The sequence below is a fragment of the Macaca fascicularis genome, chromosome 7 (assembly GCF_037993035.2).
Source record: "Macaca fascicularis isolate 582-1 chromosome 7, T2T-MFA8v1.1".
In the NCBI taxonomy this organism is placed as follows: domain Eukaryota; kingdom Metazoa; phylum Chordata; class Mammalia; order Primates; family Cercopithecidae; genus Macaca; species Macaca fascicularis.
Genome location: NC_088381.1, coordinates 126,206,676 through 126,223,636, shown reverse-complemented (window position 1 = coordinate 126,223,636; position 16,961 = coordinate 126,206,676). Strand labels below are relative to the sequence as shown.

General features: G+C 37.3%; 1 protein-coding gene across 9 annotated transcripts in view; it reads right to left on the bottom strand.

Annotated features, from left to right (window-relative positions):
* Positions 1-503: 503 nt before the first annotated feature.
* The window catches only part of ARID4A (AT-rich interaction domain 4A), a 75,631-nt gene continuing 59,173 nt past the window's right edge, over positions 504-16,961 (bottom strand). For 5 of the 9 annotated variants that reach the window (XM_073997458.1, XM_045396486.3, XM_065548858.2 and 2 more), the window contains 7 exons: positions 15,364-15,448; positions 13,477-13,678; positions 9,259-10,389; positions 8,945-9,049; positions 8,331-8,537; positions 7,560-7,706; positions 504-2,351 (listed from right to left, as the gene is read on the bottom strand). In XM_073997458.1, coding sequence (XP_073853559.1) covers positions 2,248-2,351; positions 7,560-7,706; positions 8,331-8,537; positions 8,945-9,049; positions 9,259-10,389; positions 13,477-13,678; positions 15,364-15,448 — 1,981 coding nt within the window. In that variant the 3' untranslated portion in view covers positions 504-2,247. Of the gene's footprint in view, positions 2,352-7,559; positions 7,707-8,330; positions 8,538-8,944; positions 9,050-9,258; positions 10,390-13,476; positions 13,679-15,363; positions 15,449-16,961 lie in introns of those variants that run through there. The other 4 variants (XM_065548859.2, XM_073997460.1, XR_012415829.1 and 1 more) reach the window with 4 other exon arrangements.

Sequence of the window (16,961 nt, the reverse complement as noted above, 5' to 3'; positions counted from 1 at the left end):
GTCACATGTAAGAGGTATCTATTCAAAGTTTACCTAAACTCAAAATATGCTCAATATTTGAAATGTCATACTTAGTCAATATTCACTTAATTTCATAATCCTTTCCAGCTTCCAGATAAAAGGATTTTAACAGTGTGTATCTATTCAATGAATACACAGTTTTGTTCTCTGTAGCAACATCCCAATACTTCATGACCAAATTTGTATCAATTAGAAGGGACAGTACTCAAGCTGATAACTTATTTATCTCACATTTATTGAATTGCTACAGAAGGAAATCATTAAAATATTTAATGTATAAATCTAAGGTTGCCTCCTAGGTCCAGCTGGATTTAAATGACACTTTTTTTTTTCATTTTTATAATTAGTAGAAATATTTTATTGTAAAGGCTGAAGAATATACTAAAATGCTTGGTTTTGTGACATCTGATTTTCCAACTGTAAGTTATTAGCACTTAGGAAAAAAGCAATCACTTAAAATAAAACTAAAAGTATAAAGCCTATGTTTAAAACATGGCCTTTATTAATACTGCCCACTGAGCTCCATTTTTATTTTACATTGAAATACTTCTGCTTTGCAAAGAAAAGACAGAAAAGTGCATTTTACAAGAGTACTTTTTTTGTTTTTAATTCTCTGAGAAAATGGAATCTGAATCACAAGTTCACAATGTGGTAAAATGAAATTAAGAAACAATGATTTCAGTAATGCTATGCCATCACTAGTGTTTAGCTCTGACTTCTTCTTGTAAATCAGATCCTGATATACAGTCTAGAGCATCTAGGTTATTATTCTACAGCATATTAAACACAGAAAAGGAGGTTTAAAAAAAAAAACCCCTTTCAATGTACAAACATGAATTTAAAAATTGCTTTTAAAAAATCACCTTTTTACATAATGTATATGCAAAACTGCTTTAAATACATGATTTTGGAAGAATTATTTACAAAATGTATCAGTCTGTGGAACAATTCACAGACAAAGCATACATAGTTGCTTTACTTAGTTGTTGCATCTCAACTTTGGGAGATATAAATTCATTCGGCAGTATAGCAAACATAAAAACTGTGACAAAGTATCTTAAGGGCAACCAAATATTTGATCCTCAAAACAGTTTAAATACTAGGACTGCCAAAGTTTCTAAACAAGGACATACTTTAATGATCCAGATGCCCATTTATAGTTCTATACTGTTTGACGGACTGAGACAGACTCCCTTTAACACAGGCAAGGCTGCAGGATGCAACCTCCTGTAAAAAGGACAGCTGAGAGCTATTGTCATCCAAAGAGTGAATTAACCTAGAATTTTCTTTTTTTCAATTTTATTAATATTTTAAAAAATACATAAAAATACAACATCCAATGTCTGAATAAATATATTTAACAAGTTGCAAGATAATACCTTATTTTACACAAAATTTTCAGCTTTAGAAATCTTGTTAAATAACTTCATTGTTGTTATATATTTCATTTTTGTCTTTTTGTAACAAAATAAAAACTCTGAAATTACATAGAAAAAAGACAAAATATTTTTGTCAAGGGATAAGATAGTCCACTGAAAACTTATTCACAATTCCACTGTAAACATTAATAAACATTAAAATATTTGCATAATTGTGTGCTCAAAAATCCTATAAAAAGTGGAAGACTTATTACAACTGTAGTTTTCAGTCAACTACACTTCCTTTCACAATTTATTTTGTCCCATTTACACCTTTAATCCTGGGCACACTGCTGAACATATACTTTGGCAGTTCTAAATAGCAAGTGCTTCCACAAAAATAAAAAAAACAACAATAATGAAAAAAACACAACATAAACCCCCTACTCACCAAGTGTTCAAATACATCTTAGTGAAAGTGCAGCAGTAACTATTCAGCTGGGTAATATTTTGATGTTTATCATGTGCACTTGCTTGTCTATGATTTCTATAACACCTGAAAGCTTTATTATACAAATTCAAATTTGCTAAGTGCCCTTTGTTCTATATCACAACAAATGAAAAAAAAAGTAAAGAGGAAAAATTATGACAAATATGGCAGGCTGCTTAACCTTCACTTATTAATCAGCTTATTTTTTGCAACAAGAAAAAAGAAGAGAGAGGGGAATAGATACAATCCGGCCTGGAAAAGTATACAGGATATACTTAGCAATGTCAAACCAGTTGAGTGCTTTCTGTGGTTGTAATTCAGGGTCTGGGGATTTATGTCCATGGCAGCAAACTGCTGGGAAGGTAGAGAAAATGTTTATCACCTGCATTCTACAGCAAGTACATTTTGTGGGGGAGATGATGATGAGGGACTCATTCCAGTGTCTGATGAAGCAGATGACATGGAGGCTCCCGCATGAGACACTGTGGAATCAAAACAACTATGTTAGATCCAAAAACTGTTACACAAAGATACCTAGCTAACAGCAAATTAGAAATAAAATTCTTCTTAACATTATTCACCTTAATCACAGGCCTCTTATATGTCACATGAAGGAGTAACAAATTGTCAGCAAAAATTTTGTTTGGCTCAATTAAGTAGAGTTAGTCTTTGGTCAGTTAAGTACTACTCAACACTTTAAAAGACATCATAAAATATAAGGATTAAAGAGACAAAAACTCTTAAACCTCTAGTTGGGGGATCCCCTGAAGGAACTTAGCTCAATCAGAAACAAGGTCAACCTGAGATAAACACAGAACCATAGGGAATTTCTGCTTTATCTATGGGTCATAGGACCATAAAAGAATTAACTTAACTCAGAGGATTTCCTCTGACAGGTATCAGAATCATGGAGATCAGGACGGAAGTAATGTGTGATAAGCAAAAAGTCCTCAAATGGTTTTAATGTAATTTTCTCCAGGAGGACATAACACAGATTAGGGATCAGTACTTTGAGCATTAGATGTTTTGCCACTTTTTAAGTTCTTTGCTTTTATCTTCTCTTTCCTTGCAAAACTCTTGTCTTCTGCCAATCTTTCCCTGATTGTTCCTATTTTATTTGAAGTTTTAATTTTTGTTTATTTAAGTGTCATTACAACTTCTGGGGCTCAAGCGACACTCCCGCATCAGCCTTCCAAGTAGCTGAGACTATGGGTGCACGCCACTGCACCCAGCTAAATTTTTAATTTTTTGTAGAGACGGGATTTTGCTATGTTGCCCAGGCTGGTCTCCAATTCCTGGGCTCAAGCCATCCTCCTGCTCCAGCCTCCTAAATGCTGGAATTATAAGCGTGAGCCCCATGCCCAGGCAACAAATTCTTATATATATGCCAGAAATCACTCAAATCTCAGTTTAATAACTCATTATGAAAACCTAAGCAAATAAAAATGGGGAAAAGACTATAATAAGCTGGGCATGTTGGCTCATGCCTATAATCTCAGTACTTTAGGAGGCCAAAGCAAGAGGACTGCTTTAGAACAGGGGTTCGAGACCAGCCTGAACCACATAGTGAGAATGTGTCTCTACAAAAAAAACTAAAGTTAGCTGAGTGTGGTGGCAGGCAACAGTGGTCCAGGCACCTGTGATACCAGTAACTTGGGAGGCTGAGGTGGTAGGGTCGCTTGAGCCCAGGAGTCTGATGCTGCAGTAAGCAGTGATCACGCCACTGCACTCCAGTCTGGGTGACAGACTGTCCCCCTGCCCCCCAAAAAAAGATGGTAATAAAAAAATCTTTTTGGCCGGGCGCTGTGGCTCACGCCTGTAATCCCAACACTTTGGGAGGTCGAGGTGGGTGGATTACTAGGGGTCAGGAGTTGGAGACCAGCCTGGTCAACATGGTGAAACCCCATCTCTACTAAAAATACAAAAATTAGCCAGGCATGGTAGCAGGCACCTGTAATCCCAGCTACTCGGGAGGCTGAGGCAGGAGAATGGCTTGAACCCAGGAGGTGGAGGTTGCAGTGAGCCAAGATCGTGCCATTGCACTCCAGCCTGGGCGACAAGAGTGAAACTCTGTCTCAAAAAAAAAAAAAAAAAAATTCTAATTGTCTGAAATGTATGTCACCTTTAGGAAACTGACCCCAGAGCAGTGGTGGGTTCTCTGAAGAAATTTTAATTTGCTAATTTGTTCTTTTCTTCTTTTGATATTCAAAAGTTCTGTAAATACATCTTGGTATTTACAGCTTTTAAAAGAAAAGGATGAACATGAGAGTCTGATCTCTTTCCATTTGCTCCACCCTGTTCCTATTTGTAGGAATTAAAAACTGCTGGACTTGGAGCACAATGGTCAAGACCACACATGACAGGTCACTCTACCACAAAGTCATCCTCTAAATCTCTACTAGAGGCAGAAAACTTCTCTCAACATGATGAACTCTATCAGGTAATTTACCTTTTATTTGTTTTTTAAGAGATATCCCTTCTGGAGCTTTCCCCTCCTGTTCCATCCTACTCCTGGAATAGTTGCTTTCTAGGTCTGCTATGCAGTGGTCATCCTACAGCTTCCATTCACCATCACCTTCAGATATTCCTTCTCTATTTTCCTACGTAGGATTCCTTGTTTGCCAGATCCCATGTCTTCTTAGCTTGGCTTCTAGTGTCTAGTACTACCACTGAGAAAGCAGACTTAAGACTCTTGATGCTGTTCTGAGATCCATTTCTTTTTATATATGTATCTTTTTTTTTTTTTTTTTTTTTTTTTTTGAGACGGAGTCTCGCTCTGTCGCCCAGGCTGGAGTGCAGTGGCCGGATCTCAGCTCACTGCAAGCTCCGCCTCCCGGGTTCCCGCCATTCTCCTGCCTCAGCCTCCCGAGTAGCTGGGACTACAGGCGCCGCCACCACACCCGGCTAATTTTTTGTATTTTTAGTAGAGACGGGGTTTCACTGTGTTAGCCAGGATGGTCTCGATCTCCTGACCTCGTGATCCGCCCGTCTCGGCCTCCCAAAGTGCTGGGATTACAGGCTTGAGCCACCACGCCCAGCCTATATATGTATCTTTATATGGTAAATTTTTTGAATCTACTTTTTTTTTTTTTTTTGAGGCAGAGTCTCACTCTGTCACCCAGGCTGGAGTGCACTGGCGCGATCTCGGCGCTCACAGCAGCCTCTGCTTCCGGGTTCAAGTGATTCTCAAACCTCAGCCTCCTGAGTGGCTGGGATTACAGGCATCTGCCACCACGCCCGGCTGACTTTTGTAGTTTTAGTAGAGATGGGGTTTTGTCATGTTGGCCAGGTTCGTCTTAAACTCCCGGCCTCCAGTGATCTACCTGCCTCTGCCTCCCAAAATGCTGGGATTACAGGCATGAGCCACCATCAGGCCTAGAATCTACTCTTTATCCACAGGATTCTGAAATTTCATATGCTTTGGTGATTTTCACCCCCATTATTTATAGAGGGCACAGTGAGTCCTTTCAGTTTTCTAACTCACATCCTTCAGTTCTAGAATTTTAAAACTATTTCTCTGATGACAACTTCCTCTTGTTTATTCAACTCTCCTTCTAGAAATCCTATGATTCAGAAGTTGGAGCTCCTCACCAATTTCCATATTTCTATTATTTCTTCTCTCCTATTGTCTTTTTGACCCTCTAGTGGAATTTCTTCGGCTTTACTGCCTTATTAATTTTTCTAAATTCCTGCTATCATATTTTAAAGATATCCTTCTTGTTCTCTCAATTTTTAAAATAGTTACTATGCTTTTGTTTCAAGGTAGCAGTATCTTTCCCTTTACCTCTGGATACAAATCGAACATCCCTAATCCCAAAATCCAAAATCTGAAACTTTTGAGCATAAATGTGATGCCACAAGTGGAAAATTCCACACATAAGCACTTACCACAAACTTTGTTTCATGCACAAAATTATATAAAGTATTATATAAAATTACCTTCAGGCTATGTGTATCAAGTGTCTATGAAACATAAATGAATTTTGTGTTTAGACCTGGGTCCCATTACCAAGATATTTCATTATGTACAAACATTCCAAAATCTGAAAAAATAAAAAACCCAAACACTTCTAGACCCAAGCATTTCAAATAAAGGATACTCAACTTGGATTAACTATTAAGAATAGTTGTGTGTGTTTTTTTTTAAAATATGGTATATTATCTGTTTTTTTCCAGTTCCTTTTTTTTAACTTTGGCTTCTGCCTTTATGTAGGGGTTTTCCTCAAATGTCTGGTCATGTGGCTTCCATATTTAACATTAAAAAGCTGACTGAAAGCTGTGTATGAGCATCAGGGCTTTTAAATATGGACAGTACACATGTAGTGATTGGCAAGGATCTTGATTTTTGTTTCAGGAATATCCAAATAGTAGGTAATTTTTCTTGGGCTGGTCATTTTCTTTAGAAGAATCTTCCAGTCTCCTCCCAGGAATAAGCATAAGCTTGGCTGCCAGCTTTCAGGAAGCCAAGAGGACTAGGCCTCTTCTAACGAAGAGGCACAGCAATCTAACTATTCAGTATGCAAACTTTCACTCCATCCACTATTTTGGCTTAGCACTTAATCATTACCCTCAGCTGTGGCTGGTGCCCCCAAGTCTACAAGCCTACTGATTTCCTCATTCTCTGTTAAGTTAATCTATTTTCTGCTTGAGTTGGGGGTGAGGTAGACTTGCTTCACTGATGGGAAGAGGAGATCCAATTTCTCCTTTCATTTTCAACCAATCCCATTTCTCAGCATTGTCCCATATCCCTTCTGAGGGCTTTTCTGGGGTTACATGGTATGAATTGTCTTCCTTCTTGTTGTTTTGTCTCACTATGAGGACAAGCAAGCTTAGTTTCAGCAGTATCTCATCTGCTAGGAGAGTTACAGTAGTCCATCAGTTATGCAGCTTCCAAAAGATATACTGTTGACATTTCTTGTCTGCTGTGGTCATTCTCTCGTCCTTTTGAGTTTAGGGCTCTTAATTTCCTTTACTGTTATTTTAACAGGGCTTGGGGATGGATTGTATATGGATATGTTCATGTTTAACTAGAAGTTAATCCTATAACCCCCGAAGGGCTAGCTCAGACACTACTCCCTCTCTGTGATTGCTCCAAAGTAACCTCTCCTTCCACTAACTCCTATACTTGCTAATATCATTCTTAGGGCACACATTGTTCCACTAGATGTTAAGATCTCTGAGATGAAAATCTGTGTCTAACTCATTTCTGCACTTCCACCACCTGGCAGTGCCTGGCGCACAGCACATGCTCATTAAAGTTGCTGGGTGGCACTATCTTATCTTTTAGTTGTTTAGGGAATGATTTCTAATCCCAACAAGATAATTTCCTTGAGAATAAGCCTTATGATTCATTCATTTTGGTGAACCCCATAATAAATACAGTGCCTATTAATAGGTGCCAATAAATGTTTGAGCAAAGAGTGAATTTCAGAAGGAGTATGCTCTACCTGAGAATCCATCACATTTAGTACAACCACACATTTTGAAAGACAGTTCATACTCCCTTTTAAGGGTGTCATTCTGATTAACTCAGTTGCTGACCTACTCCTTTCAACAAAAGAAAACACTAGGAATTTAAAAACAGCAATTAATGAATGTGTGCTATATTCAATGAGTATCAAATTTAAATCTTCTAAAATGATAGGATATAGTTTTGAAATATAAGAGGAGAAAAATTATAATAAAATTACCTTCCCTGTCTTTCTTTTTTAATCTTTTTCTCCTCCTGTCTATGGTTGCAACTTCAGACTTCAAAGACATATAGTATTTTCTGATTTCCTGTAGTTTTTCTTGGAGAAATGAGATTCTCTCCGTACTGTTCATATTATCTAATTCATCTAAAAGGGGGGGAAAAAGTTAATTTGCATTTTAAAATAATTCTTTGAGAAAAATGATGGCAGTTCTATCAAACAGAATCTAACTCATAAATCAACAAAAGCTTTAGTTTATTAAAACCTAGTACAGTAAGCTAAATAAGATTGTAAACAGGGAAGATGTGAATAAAATTCATGATTAAGAATTATTTTTAGATCCCAAATGTTCTATACTAAACATTTATTACTTAAATGATCAGAAAAACATAAGAAAACATCAACACAAACCAACCCTGACCTATCTATAATTATAGTTATCAGAATAGTTTCCCTGTATTGGCATTTTCTTCACTACTACTAGTTATACAGTAGTTAGTGCTACAAAGGGCACTTCAGTTTCACTGATTTATATAAATCATACATGTCTTCTTAATGGAGACCTTCCTGTAAGTCAATATTTATCAAGTTAATTTTATGAAAAGACACAGATTTATACTTAAGACAACATGTAGTGATTATTGCTAAGGCAATATTTGGAATATCTAAATAGTTAATCATTATTCCTTATTAACATTAATCCAAGTTGATATTTTAAGATATATTCCACTTTACGGTATTCATTTATCAAGTTTTCAATAAGCTTCTTACTGAGTTGAAAGCTCCATTTATATGTCCTAGGGGATGAATTTGGATGCTTTTCTCTGTGTTTATCTTTCTCTCCATCTTTGATGTGTGGGGATATTCTTGCAGGAGATCGTGCAAGTTTCTGTGGCTTAGATACATTAAGATGCTTTACTGGGGTACATTTACTTGAATTGTCTAGGACAGGAAGATCTTCACTATCACTGCTTTGTCCTATAAATAATGAAAAAGGTTAACTCAGATTATAAATGATAAAATTCTTAAATATCAAAATGCAACAGACCTAACAATTACATTTCTTGGTATCCTACCTACAGAAATATGTGCATAAATGCACAAAGTTTATAACAGTATAAAAAAAAAAAACCAAAACCTAAATGCTCACCAACAGAGAAATGGTTAAAAATGATAAACTTTTTAATACTTTCCTAAAGTTGTTAAAAAGAATGAGCTAGAGTTCATAAGAATAAAAATGGCAAAATATCTAGTATAATACTGTTAAATGAAAATGCAAAGTTATAAAACAATATAGTATTGCTCCATTTATGTTTAAAACAAGCCAACAAACTGCTAAAAATACTAACACTATAAGACTAAAGCTAGCATTGAATAACACCAACCTGTTCCATTCTTTTCATTTTTGGCTGCAGCATTTGTTCGCTTTGGGGTACGCTTTTGCTTTTTTGCCATTAATCCACTATTGCCATCACTTGGTCTTTTCTGACCTGAAATAAGGTGAAAAAGGGAACGTGAAAAAAAAAAAAAAAAACCCAAGAGGAAGTATATTTATTCAACAGACTACACTGACATTTCTTTTTTTTAAGAAGAGAGAAAAGAAAAAGAAACTACTTTACAGATCAACAGTACCTAAAACTCAACAGTTTTAATTTTTGGTTTTCATATAAACACTAACTTTTCCCTAGAAAGTCCTTACCCTTCTCTCTGCTCTCTCTCTCTTGTACAATTATACTACAGGTACCAGAGGCAACATTAGTTTCAAATCCATTTGCCGATTCCCTCTCACAGAGACCTTCTTGAGATTCTTCAGCAATACTATCAACTTCAATCGTTACATCACTCTCACTTTTTACGCTTCGAGACTCATCTTGACTAAGAGTAAGTGGTGAAGCTACTGAAAAGTTATGTTGGACTACAGGAGGTAGGGCAGGTGGAATAGAAACAAGAGAATTAGACTCAGAGCTTTCAACTGCTACATCCTCAATGCTGGTCTTATCCTTTTCATCCAAATCATCCAAATCTACTTCATGGCAAACCAAGGTTTCAGGCCCAATCAGAGGCATTGCATCCTCATCTTCTTTTAGTGGAATATTTACAGTTTCTTCAGCTGGACTATCAAATCTTTCATTAGTCAGTTGTTGGATGCATTGGTTTGACTCTGCTATCAATGATGGCATTCCTTCATTTTCTCTTTCAAAGTGCTGTTCAAAATTTAACTTTTTCATTCCCTCAGATCCAATACAATCACTGGTCCTTTCTTGAGATACAGTAGTTGTCATTTCCATTCCATTCTCAATTCTTATTTTTTTCTCTGGTGATGATTGTCCTAGTATTTTCCGTTTCAACTTCTTTTCTTTCACACATTGGTCAATTTCATCTTCTGTAGCAGAAGAGAAGTTTTTATTGTCTAATGAAGACAATTCAAGACTACGAGCCTCTATATGAGGTTCACTTCCTGCTTCATTCTGGCCAAATGATGAAATCTTTATAATTTCTAAAGAAAGATCTTTTGTCTTGCTTCGTCTTCCCTTTCCTTTTGGAGATTTTTCGGCTTCTTTCTTAACTTCTTCTGCTTGTTCCATTTTGTTTCCAAAAATCTGTACTATTTGTTCATTCTCTCCAACTTCTAACTTCAGGGTTTCTAAAGGCTGCAGCTGAGTCCTATCATTTTCTTTTAATATGTGTGCAGAAATCTTTGGATTTTCTTCATCTAGCTTATCATCATTCAAATTTTCATTTTTTTCTAGTTCATCTTTAAGAGAAAGTTCTTCATTTATTAGATTCTTTTCTAAAGCATCTTCTGTTTCACTATCAGATGAACAAGAGTCTGTAAGAGGAAATATTATTATATTATGCAGGTTTTTATATTACCAATGTAATTTTATAATAAAAATCTTACCAAAAATAACAATAAAAATATTAATCATGTACCTCTGAATACCTCCCTGTAGAAAGTTCTGATATAAAACAAATCATAACATTTGTGCCAAGAATTTGAGGGGGAGGGGAAACTACACTAAGCGCCAAGTAAAAATATATTATATTGCGTATTACTAACTCAAATCTACATGAAAAGCTATTTTGCAATATTCCCCAGTATCATATTTAGGTACTAGAGTCCTTAAAAAAACATCAAAGGATCAGTACCTAGACATCCTAGACATGAAGTTAATTTGTTAAGTGGTTTGAGATAGTATCTAGGAGGGACATGTGATGGGCATTTTGTATCCTAAGAAAGGAATATGACATTCTACTTAAAATAATTGTGGAAAGAAAAGTTTGTTTTCTTTCCTTTCCTTTTCTTTCTTTTTTCTTTTTAAGACACAGTCTCACTCGGTCGCCCAGGCTGGAGTGCAGTGGCGTGATCTTGGCTCACTGCAAGCTCTGCCTCCCAGGTTCAAGCCATTCTCCTGCCTCAGTCTCCTGAGGAGCTGGGATAGGCACGGGCCACCACGCCCGGCTAATTTTTGTATTTTTAGTAGAGACGGGGTTTTGTCATGTTGGCCAGGCTGGTCTCAAACTCCTGACCTCAAGTGATCCGCCTGTGTCAGCCTCCCAAAGTGCTGGGATTACAGGCATGAGCCATGGCGCCCAGCAAGAAAAGTTTTTAAAATGGGCAACTGGACTCAAAACTTTAAATATTCTTAACAAACAAGAAAGTACAGGAAACAAAAATTATTCCCTGTAAGTAAGGGAACTTGTAAAATAATAAAGTAGGGTTCTAAGACTGTATAGGATCTAAAAAATATAAAAATCTTGTCCACATGGTGCTCATATCCTCAAGAAGTTCAAAACTGCAAAAATGAATTTTTAAGTGAAAAGGTGTATACAATTTTATTTTGTGGTTTTATCATAAACAGAATGTAGAATTCATTTTCATGTTTTAAAAAATCCCTTTCAGTGGTAGTTTAATAAGGCTGGTACGTAGTTTTGTAGACTGGACACTAAACACAGTTATGCCGTCTAGGTACCTTTCACTTTGTGGACATCTTTCGTTTGTCAGCAGATGGCAGTAAAGAGGAAGGATGTCCTTTTATAATTTGCACACAAGCACCACAGGTACTAATAGCAAACATGTAGTTCAGTATAGCTTTTTTCTTGAAAGAAGAGAAATTTTTATGTAAGACAACCATTTAAAATTTCTTTTTTCGGGTCTGGGCACAGTGGCTCATGCCTGTAATTCCAGCACTTTAGGAGGCTGAGGCGGGTAGATCACTTGAAGTCAAGAGTGCGAGACCAGCCTGGTTAACATAGTAAAACCCTGTTGCTACTAAAAATACAAAAATCAGCCAGGTATGGTGGTGCACACCTGTGGTCCCAGCTACTTGGGAGGCTGAGGCGGGAAAACTGCTTGAACCCAGGAGGTGGAGGTTGCAGGGAGCTGAGATTGCGCCACTACACTCCAGCCTGGGTGACAGAGTGAGGTAGGGTCTTGCTCTGCTACCCAGGGTGGAGTGCAATGCTATGATTACACTTGCTGTAGCCTTGACCTCCCAGAGTCAAGCAATCCTCCCACCTCAGCCTTCTGAGTAGCTGGGACCACAGGTGCACACCACCACGCCGGGCTAAATTTTTAAATTTTTTTCGTAAAGATGGAGTCTCACTATATTGTCATGGCTGGTCTGGAACTCCTGGGCTCAAGTGATCCTTCTGCCTCAGCCTCCCAAGGTGCTGGATTACAGGCATGAACCACTGCGCTCAGCCTATAATTTCTTAATTACATTTAAAAGTATACAGAGGTAGAAAAGTGGGGAAAATGAGTACAAGCAGAATAAAATATGTTCACCTATACTCATTATAAAACATGCCTGTACCACAATAGTCTGTGTTCTCTTAGAACCACATGGTTTCAGCTTTGCTGAAAGATCCCAGGTGAACAGCACTGAATTTATAGGAGACACTGGTACAGGCTTTCAGGGAAAGTGTAGAACACATTAGGATGCATGGATTGTCAATTCACCTTCTATTAAAATATATTATTTTTAAGATATTTATGAGAAAAAGTATTCCTAAATGAAAACATCACTAAATTTCAAATAAAAATGATACAGCAAAATATTTTCTTCAAATCAAATTTTATAGTTTCAATCATATGAGATTAAAAACCTAGGTGATTTACAGGTTGAACACCCCTAGTCCAAAAACCTGAAATCCAAAATGCTCCAAATTCCAAACTTTTTGGGCACCAACATGATGCCCCAAGTAGAAAATTCCACACCTGACCTCATGGGACAGATTGCATCCAAACACAGGTGCACAACTGTCTTCGGCAGCCCCAGGCTAGTGTACAGGTAACCTTTTAATGAAAACACAGCATCGTAGGTGGAGATTGAAAGCCTGCTGTTTGTTGTCAGTGTTGTTTAGCAGCCAATACAGATATTCTGATGATGCTACCTCGCTGCTTAGTTTCCTCACACACACTATTTTTCCACTGTATTAATTGTAAGTCATATATTTTACTGTTATGTAATTATGTGTAAGAAAATTACTTATCAGTAGGTGGCATATAAATTCAGAGTCAAGAATAACAGTGATGCCAAACAATCACAGACTGTTCACATGAGTGGCTGAGACAGTTATACCTTTGATTTCTGATGGTTCAAAGTACACAATATTTCATGAACAAAACTATTAAAAATATGGTATAAAATTACTTTCAGGCTATGTGTATAAGGTGTGTATGAAGCACTAATTTTCATGTTTAGACTTGGGTCCTATCCCCAGGATAGCTCATTATGTATATGCAATATTCAAAAATAATAAAAAAAAAAAATCCAAAAATCCAAAACACTTCTAGTCCCAAGCATTTTGGGCAAGGGATACTCAACCTGTACTGTGAATATTTCACACAATGGAAGTTTTATTATTTATGTTATTATTTTTTTTAAAGTCAGCCATCCTCAAAATCGAGCACCTTCCATTCCATTTGACAGAGGTGAGCTGTCTGGTATATTGCTGCGAGCACTTCTGGTACCTGATTTTCCTTCACTGTTTGCTGTCTTAGATAAGCCATACGGCATGTTTGATGAAAGGGTTGATTTTAAAGGAGGTCGTCCCCGTTTTGACTTCTGCCTCTCCTCATCTCTCTTTTCGTCCTTTTCACTATCTTCTTTATTCTGGGCAACAACAACAAAATGTATGAGAAGGGCCAATGCTTTATGAAAAATGAACATTCTACTTATCCAAAGAAAACTACATCTCAAAAAAGGTTTGATATTTTATATGTCACTTCCTAGTCTGTGCTTATAGAAGGATCAAGAGTTTTCTGGCTGGTCTGAGAGGTTATCGGCACTTATTAACATTAGTGTCACTGAAATTGGTATATAATCCTCCACTTCTGAATTTCTAACGTACTTTGTATTTACATAAATACAATATTGTACAATTTGTAATACTGGAATTATATTGTGATGGTCAGCATTAGAAGGCTATACAACCATTCAGCACTCCCCACTGTTCCCTACTATCCCCTGCAGAAAGGAAAGATACCTATCATCCAGTAGACAAAACCATGGGCAAATCTCTACAGCAAAGCTTGACAACTGAGGGTGTGGGTGAGGGTACAACTGGCCAGTATATATGTGTTTTAAAATTTTAGTATTGGCTTCTAGCATTTAAAAGTCAAATTTCACATTTTAAGAAATATAGTGGTCTTGAAAAATCCTAAAATCTGGCAACCCTGGGTCTGCATTCCCACAGCAGAGTGGTTAGTTCCATTCTGTCTAAATGAGGAATGTGTCCTCTCATTTGTCACGGTTAGTCCTACTTTATCCTTCTCCTATAAAGCCTCTACTGGAATATGAGTTTGAAAGTCATGTCCTAAGGGTTGCTGGTTTTCACCTTTGCCGAAACAATGTGGTAATGTGTTACTTTTAAGCTCCTGGGTTATAAAGAAAAAATCACAATTAACTTTCAAGAATCAAGATTTTTTTTTTTTTTTTTTTGAGACAGAGTCTTGCTCTGTTGCCCAGGCTGGAGTGCAGTGGAGCGATATCGGCTCACTGCAAGCTCCGCCTCCCGGGTTCACGCCATTCTCCTGCCTCAGCCTTCTGAGTAGCTGGGACTACAGGTGCCTACCACCACGCCTGGCTAATTTTTTGTATTTTTAGTAGAGACGGAGTTTCACTGTGTTAGCCAGGATGGTCTTGATCTCCTGACCTCGTGATCTGCCCGCCTCAGCCTCCCAAAGTGCTGGGATTACAGGCGTGAGCCACCACACCCGGCCAAGATGATTATTACAATAAGAAGATTTATTAGACAAACACAATATCGTATATGCATATTACTAAGCAAAAGAAGCCAATCTAAAAAGGCTATATGGTGTATGATTCCAATTATATGATATTCTCGAAATGGAAAAAACGATGGAGAGAGTAAAATGTCAGTAGTTGTCAGGGGTTGGGGTGGGGGTAAGAATAAACAGAACATAAAGGACTTTTAGGGCAGTAAAGTTACTCTATATGATACTATAGTGGTGGATCCATGTCATTATATATTTGTCAAAATCCATAGAATACACACCACCAACAGTGAACCCTAATGTAAACGATGTACTCTGGGTGACAATAATGTGTCAATGTAGGCACATCAGTTGTAACAAATACCCCACTCTGGTGGGGGATGTTGACAATTTGGGAAGACTATGCATGTATGGGGCGGAGACTATGCATGTATATGGAAGGTCTATATACCTTGTTCTCAATCTTGGTATAAACCTAAAACTAAGAAGTCTTAAAAAACACACAATACAATTTGAATAATTCCTATACATATTATAAGGGACATAAATCTACAAACATACTTTCGCTTTTTTCTTCTGTTTTTTCTTTGGTCCACCTTTGTCCAAAGGCCAGATTATCCTGTCAGCCTTCACCCACTCATCATACCTTAAAAAAAAAAAAAAAAAAAAAGAATATGTACAAACTTTATGAATTATAACCTTTTTGAAATGTATTCACCAAACAAAAACAACAGTGAGACAGACTAAATAGTTTGTTCTTAGTGTTGGCAAGAATATGAAGGGCACAGGGGCTGGTTTGCTGGTAACATGTGCCAGTAACTGTACTAGGTATTTTGCATAACCACTAGGGAAAGGCAAGAGGATTTAAGAGTTAACAGGTTTAGAAGGAGGTCTTGGAAAGCAAACTCTAGATTCAAGACAATCTGAACTGCTTTGTTTTCTACAGCTTTTACAGACCTGAGCTTATAATCAGATTCTGCACTAGAATTCGCTCTACTGAATGAATAATAGAAAGCTAGTCAGATAAATTCAGATTTGCAAGGTGATCAGTTTCAGGTTATTTTATCAAGTCCATTTCAACTTCCTTTTCTTCCTCAACACTCTCTCTAGTCTCTAGTAAAAATATAAAAAATTAGTCTCTAGTCTAGTATTTCCAATAAAATTTTCTTCTGAACTACATTGCCTTTAGGACTCTGAAATTTTTTAGAGATATCTGTATTTCACCTCCTTTATCTAAGTTTATTCTGTTTAGCTCAAGTTGAAAACTCATTTCCCCTAAACTTTTACTTAAAATTTTTATTTTTAAATTTATTTTTAATTTAATTTTCTGGGGGACAGTTTCAATATTGTTGCCCAGACTGGCATGCAATGGTGCCATCTTGGCTCACTGCAACCTCTGCCTCCTGGGTTCAAGTGATTCTTATGCCTCAGCCTCCCGAGTATCTGGGATTACAGGTGCCCACCACACCCAGCTAATTTTTTATTTTTCGTAGAGATGGGGTTTCGCCATGTTGACCAGGCTGGTCTTGAACTCCTGACCTCAGGTGATCTGCTCACCTTGGCCTCCCAAAGGGCTGGCATTACAGGGGTGAGCCACTGGATCCAGCAATTTTTTTGAAAGAGGGTCTCACTCTGTTGCCAGGATGGAGTGCAGAGGCATGATCCCCTGGGCTCAGATGATCCTCCCACCTCAGCCTCCTGAGTAGCTGAGACCATGGGTGTACATCATTGCATCAAGCTAATTTTTGTATTTTTTATAGAGACGGGGGTTTTGCCATGTTGCCCAGGCTGGTCTTGAATTTCAGAGCTCAAGTGATCTGCCCACCTCAGCCTCCCAAAGTGCTAGGATTATAGGTATGAGCCACTGCACCTGGCCTTCTCAAATGATTACTATCACTGCTGAATGTCTATAGTCCAAGTGACTAATCAGGGGCAAATAAGAAATTAAGTTTTCTGGAACTAAATAACAGTTTTTACATTATATAAATATACAAGTATTTATAGAATTAAGTCAAAATCTAAAAATATGTACACTTAATTGAAGAAACTACAGGCAGTCCTTGCTTTAGACCAGGAGTGCCCAATCTTTTGGCTTCTCTGGGTCACACTGGAAGAAGAATTGTCTTGGGCCACACATAAAATAACACTAACGATAGCTG